Below are 7,154 nucleotides of genomic sequence, written 5' to 3' on the forward strand. Positions count from 1 at the left end.
ATAATAACAACTTATTTCATGTTATTTCTAACAATTTACACTTGTATGTAAACTTAGGGCCATTTTGTCTTTTATTTATAATATTTAAAATTATTTAAATACTATTTTTTTATGTTAAAAATATTAAAGACTACTTTATCTATTTTTTTACTTTTTCTGCCTCCTGAATTACACATTCAGCTTCAATTATCAGGAAATGATTAAGCCTAATTTTCATCTTGTATGTGCAATAACTATGTTTATTAAACTGTTGCATATGAAACATCTATTCTCTGTATTATTTTAATTTCAGCGATAAAAGGCAGAACAATCTGTAAAGCACTAGTAGAAAAACCAAGTGACTTACTCCAAGTGAAGGCACTGAGGCATGTCATTTATACTTTAATCAATTTATACAAACTTGAGGATACACTAATAGTAGATTCATTATTTGTCAACTCTGTTACTGTGATATTTCAGTGAATTTCTCATTCCACAAAACAATAACATGACGAAAAAAATCAGTTTTTGTCTTGCCATGTGGGATCTGGTTAAAGTTAGCATCTTGAGCAAAAACTGGGGGAAATGTCGAATGTCTACATTTTACTAACAACAACTAGTAACCAAATCAAATGTTCCTTATCATATAGTTATATATGTATATAGCTTATAATTTATGCCATACAAAAAGTTGTGTATTATTTAACTCAAAACACTAAAAATAAAAACAATTTTTGTGCATATGATACAGAAGTTTATTGGAGGTCATTTGAGTGCAGATATACTGATGTGTTTGATTTCGTCCACTCTGTTCTTGTGCATCTGGAAGGCCGGTGTGACCCAGCGGCCACACGAACACTGTTCACCATACCAGTTAAAGGAGCCCAGCTTTGAGCTGCACTTGGGACACAGAAGCTACAAGAGAGATTTTACAAAAAGGTTTTACTACGAAATATCAAAAACACACTAAATGCATTGACCTTTATTAAACCGTCATTACAATCTCTAGACTTATACAAAATCCTGTAATCTTTTTTATTCATAAGGTGAGACATTACAAAAAGTAAAAACTGCTTTTTAGCTTTTTAATATTTTTTTTAGTACAAGGGTTAGATAATAGGTCCAAAATACACTTTTAAACATTTCATTTATAATATTTTAGCAATTTATGTCTGTAGATTTCCATCACAATAGACATTTTTTCAAGGCTATAATCTAAGCGAGTTTTTCTGTTTTGTTTTTCAAAATGAGACACAAATCTCTTATTCATACATATTTTGACTGTTTTTATTTGCATATGCTTATATATAACTTATAACCTGTACTAGAAACTAAATTATTTTTAAGCGGTTGTCAGTTTCTTCTGAGTTATGGATTGATAAAAAAATATATATGTATTATTGTGAAACTGTAATATTTAAAAAAAAATCTGATTTCTGTATTATAAAGGTATGCAAATTTGCACATATTTATCTAAATAATGCCTTATAATTATATGTAAACATAACATTTTTGAAAACTTGTAACAGTTTTTTTGCAAATCTTAATGTACTCATTCAGCTGAAGAATGGTGATAGTATTTTTAAACATTTCATCTGCAGTAGCTTTAAATGATAAAATAAAACAAAAAAATCTGGTATTAAAAATGATAAAAATTTTAATCTTAAAGCATTTAATACACTATAATCAAATAATATATTTTGGAGTTTTAAATAAATGTTTAGAAAGGAAGAGTGTTTAAATCTTTCTTATTAATTGTGTTTTAATTTCTGTAATTGTGATCTTCTTCTTACCTGTCCATCCATGACCCCTAGTAAAGCCTGCTCCATCCACTGCACCGGCTCTATAAAATAGGAAGTGCACTGTGTCTCATCTTCAGCTGAAGAGCTCACAATCCGTGTCTTCTTATGAGAGAAGGCAGACGCTCCACTTCCCACAGAGTGACTGAGAATGCTGGAGTGTCGGAAAAGTGTGCGTCTAGGAGAACAAAGACAACAGCAAGTTGCATTGGTATTTTGGTTGGCATCTTAGTTTTTGTGTACAATAAGAATCGTTGGCTCTTTGATGAATTGCTTTGTCCCTAACTTTGGATAAAATCATCTCAAAAACACATAAATATAAATTAGTTCAGCAGGTGGGAAATACAAAATATTTCCATATTATATAACAGTATAAAGTAGTGATAAAATAGTAAAGAAATCTGCACAAAATCTTAATAAGCCTTCATCCAATACAAAAACCTAATAAACCTTTTTTTACTTAAATTTAACTTCAATATATTTTTTGTATTGACCAAAACATTCAAATTAAGATTTGCAGAAAAATAAACTAAACATTAAAAAAAATCAAATTTAATGATAAACCACATTGAAATAGATGTTGCCAATAAAGCAGTTTTATTATCAACATTTTGATGGTAAAATATCAAAATTTTAACATGTTAAATTGCATGTGTGTTTCAAAACAGCTCTATTTAAACAAATATAACTTAGACATTACAAACAGGTTAGGTCAAATGATAATAATGCAGCACATACAGTTGAAGACAAAATGATCAGCCCTTTTCGAAATATACATTATTTTTTATATATTTCTCAAGTCTTGCTTTAAATAGGAGACTTTTTTTAAACATAACAACATTTTTAAACATAATAGTTTTAATAACTAATTTCTAATATCCAATTTCTTTGGCCTCAAGTACGAAGACTTGAATTCATACAAAAAAAAATGATCTTAAAATAAAAATCTTTTACCTGCACTTTCTACATCTGTATACAGCTTCTGCATTCTGAGTTTGTGCAGGGTCAACAGCAAATACATCTTTTGGCACATTCTGGAGCTCTGATGTAATCAAAATACATTTCATTTGTGTAATAATCATGTCACAATTTTGTCAGTTACTTACTATAAATGCGCAGCCACTTTGGAAATACTCAGATGTAAACAACAGCATGGATTGCATGGTAATCTACAACTAATTATGGTATTCTGCTTATAAATGCTGTCTTAACCATTGTGGAAACTGCTAAATCAAGGACTTAGAAGGTGTTATATTTTGGCTCCGTGATTTTAATAGGCTATAATATACTTTATTTGTAATAACTATTGCCAGACTTTTGTACTGATTCATACATGCCAAAACATGACAATAATTGATCTATTTTCAGCATTCAACATGCTAGTTTCATTCAGTTCAGTGCCATTGTTTACATTTTGTTCTCCAAAATGGTTCACTGATGACATATCATTAAACACTTTACAGCATAAGACAGTATAATGAAGTCACATACTGTTTATCAAAGAAGTTTCAATAAGAATGAACATACCTGGATATTTCTCTGTAATCTTTTTCAGCCTAAACTGTTTGTAAACAGGACTTGTGGTGTCCACTTTACAGTCCATCAAGTCATAAAGTGCCAGCTGATCCAGAAACTCTTCATTCATTCTGGTAAAAAATTAAGAATGATCTTAAGTAACACCTCTTTTCATAAATGTTTAGTTACAGACACAACAATGAAGTACACTCACTTGACATCTGGTTTTATGTTTTGCAGTTTAGAATATGCTTCCTGTAAGGTCAGGTGCTGTGTTTTCATCAGGTAAGCAGTCACCACTGCAGCACTTCTGCTTTGCCCCACATGGCTACAAAAAAGAGAGAAAACAAGGAATTTAGTCTTTAAGTCTTTATATGTTTTAATATATTTTATAAAGATTTGACAACATTTTTGTAAATTTTCAATAAAAAAATACAACCATTTAGAGCATACTGTACTTATTTAATTTTACTGTATGTATTCCGAAAATGAAAACTGGTCAGAACGACAAATGTTTCCACTTATAGTGATTCAAACTTAGAGATATTTCACTAAATATTGATTCATGAACTCCTCTGAAATTGGAACTTTTGAAAAAAAATGGTATAATTGTTGAATAATTTTTTTAATTATTATTAATAGTTTGTTTGGTTGTTGTTTTTTTTACACAACAGTTCACAGAATACAAAAAAATATGATTTAATTATAATTGATGTAAGTTAATGATTAAACAAGAATAAATATCTACCAAAAGGTATCAGAAAAATTGCTGCAATAAAATAGCGATACAAGAGAATTGATACAATAAAAACAGAAAACTAGCTTTCATATCTCCCTTACGGTTGCTCTAGTTAAAAGCATAATGTTGTTTAATTTTGGTTGGTTCTCTAAAAAACAGTACTTCTGTTTATGCCTAATCAAATGTATCACAAAATTGCTCAAAATGACACTTTTATTTTAAACTTATAAAAGTAAAACAAAATTAGAGAACTTCAAGTTTCAAGTAGACTCTCATTTTTTCCACAACTGTATATGGGACCTTCTACCAGAAACTTACATTATCTGTCCCTGAAATAAATAAATAAAAACTAAAACTAAAATGGACTGATGGTTGACTTCTGTGAGTTGTTCTGTAAAGGAATATGTCATTGATTTGTTCTCAGATTTTTTTTTCTTTATTAAAAAACTTTACGAATGTACAATGTACAAATGTACAAACCCTGTCATTGTCTTTGTCCTCAGCCCAATCAAACCTACAGCTTTAATAGTTGTGTTATTTAGAAAAACAAATCTCTTGAGTAACAACATGAAATGATAAATAAATTCTACAAATAAATACTACAAATAGATTTAAAATTTTCCCCATGCTTCAGTCAGTCCTGTCACATTTGCAGTTCATTTAACATAAAATTCAATACACATTTAAGGCTATGACTCAAAGCAAGTGACATCATTTGGTGGAGGAGAAGCTGACGGTGATCAAGGATGCTTTCTATCATTGATAGAAATGATTTAATGCTTGTACACTCACATTTTTTGAGGAAGACAAGCTTAAAGGTAAGGCCCTGTCACATTTTTTATAAGTTAAAATCTATGCTTCTAGTAGAATGTCCGATTTATCACCCTGTATACTCCATCTTGTATGTTTCTGTGAGGAGTAGGTTTAAACTTGGGGTAGACGTTAATAAAAAAAATAAAAATAATTAAAAAAATGAGTAATTGAGTAATTGAATATGAGTAATTTAATAAATAACAAAAATAATTCCTGTTAGCCGGAGGTGTAATCCTTCTAGCAACAACCAAAAACCAGTTTCACAAGAATATTTTAGCATTAGCCAAAATAAAAGATTTTTCTTATAAGCCATAAATCATTGGAATATTAAGTAAAGATCATGTTCCTTGAAGATATCCTGTAAATTTCCTATTGTAAATACATCAAAACTGAGTTTTTTATAAGTAAGCTAAGAAGGTAATTTGAACTTTAAGCCCAATTTTTTCAATTTTTTAATTTTTTAAACTTGAAATTCCAGATTTTTAAATAGTTGTATCTTCACCAAAAATCATCTCATTTAACAAACCTTAAATCACTTGAAACTTATTTATTCAGTGTATAAATCCCACTTGTAAAACAATTGACACTTATGAAGTAATTTGAGGTCTAGGTAAAATTAGTTTTTATTCCCACATTTGTTCATATTTGGACAGTGATAACTTGTGACATGGTCCCTATATTGTTTACCACACTACTTTGAATATTCGGTCTGAAATCATATGCAAGTATGATTCGAAAGCAAAATTAGCACTTTTTACTTGACTGTAAACATTGTTGTACTTTGATATTTGATGTCTGATAATATGATTTCCCTATTTAATATTTGCAAAGAATACTTAAATGAAAAGAGTGATCACGTATTATTGAATTACCTTTTAAGTATGTGTATGCCGTTACGTTTTTTATTCAACAAACTTAGCAAACAAACTATGAAACCTACCAATGCACAAGAACTGCTGCTGATTTGGAGTCAGCTTGTGTGCTAAGGGCTTCAGAAATAAAGCTGGTACAGTCATCTAGTCTGCTCAGCAGGTCTGTGGACTCATCATCCAGAGCTCGGATGAATTTGGTGTTGAATCCAGTGACAGAAGCTTCCTCTGAGTCTACAGTCAGAATGTGTGTTATACCTGCAGCTGACAGACTCTCAGCATCCTTCAGATCAGACACTGACCCGATGTAGAGTCCAGACGCCACTGGTATCATGGTTAACTAAGCAAACACAAAACGCATTCAATATCAACGCAATGAAACAAATACAATCCATTCACTGAAGCAACTGAAACGAAACACACATGGTGCAGTTCATTACACTGACCAGTTAGACATAACAAAGTATATATAATACACTCATGAGAACTTCTTAGTAAGAGATAACAGATATTGCATTTCCAAGACCATTAAGTTTTCATAAAAGTTTAACAACAAATGTAAATGCATAACTTCAACACCAATCTGCCTGCAGCTTTTCTAATGATGACTTTACTGTAAACATTGACGCTTTTAAACTCACGTGCTTACTCTGCTGTCAAAAAAGGTGTCCACGAAAATAAAAAGTCCGTAGGAAACAATGTGTACTTGTTAGTTCCGCAAAGGATGTTGTTGCATTATTGCTTTAAAGTGCCTCTAGAGGGCGATCTTCGGAAATAAATACAGGACATTGATTGGGGTAAACGTAAATCTAAAAGAGTATATTGTAAATGCTCTCTAAATAAATATTCTATAGCACCGATATAACAGGGTGGACTGGAGTAAACAAATTAAATGGTCTTACATATCAAAAACACCAATGGTTGCATAAGATTTTTGCAAAGTAGCCTACTCTATATTACATTAAATTGTGTTTTCTATCAAAGACATTATGTAAATGTTCATTCATTCATTCATTTTATTTTGGCTTAGTCTCTTTATTAATCTGGGGTCACCACAGCGGAATGAACCGCCAACTTATCCAGCATATGTCTTACGCAGTGGACTAGTGGGGGAAACCTGAGCACCCAGAGGAAACCAATGCGAACACAGGGTAGAACATGCAAACTATATATATAAATAAACTAGTGTGTAAAAGTATGAAAGGTGTCATGTGTGTATATGTATAGAGTGTTTTTATGTGTGTATATGTATGGAGTGTTTTGTGTGTGCATATGTATAGAGTGTTTCATGTGTCTATATATTTGGAGTGTACCATGTGTGTATATGTATAGAGTGTCAAGTATGATTATGTATAGAGTGTATCATTTGTGTATATTTAAAGAGTGACAAGTGTGAATGTGTATAGAGAGTATATATGGAGTGTATTATGTGTGTACATG

General features: G+C 30.7%; 1 protein-coding gene across 4 annotated transcripts; it reads right to left on the reverse strand.

The window, feature by feature from the left end:
* Positions 1-352: 352 nt before the first annotated feature.
* On the reverse strand, positions 353-6,411 carry dusp12 (dual specificity phosphatase 12). Of its 4 annotated transcripts, none has more exons than XM_087239965.1 (7): positions 6,356-6,411; positions 5,786-6,054; positions 3,508-3,621; positions 3,306-3,424; positions 2,733-2,820; positions 1,773-1,956; positions 353-894 (listed from the first exon to the last, which is right to left on the reverse strand). In XM_087239965.1, the coding sequence occupies exons 2-7, from the start codon at positions 6,046-6,048 to the stop codon at positions 745-747; spliced, it is 918 nt and encodes a 305-aa protein (XP_087096091.1). In that variant the 5' UTR covers positions 6,049-6,054; positions 6,356-6,411; the 3' UTR covers positions 353-744.
* Positions 6,412-7,154: the final 743 nt, after the last annotated feature.

This window comes from Danio rerio, chromosome 2, assembly GCF_052040795.2.
Source record: "Danio rerio strain M-AB ecotype USA chromosome 2, GRCz13ab, whole genome shotgun sequence".
Classification (NCBI taxonomy): Eukaryota; Metazoa; Chordata; class Actinopteri; order Cypriniformes; family Danionidae; genus Danio; species Danio rerio.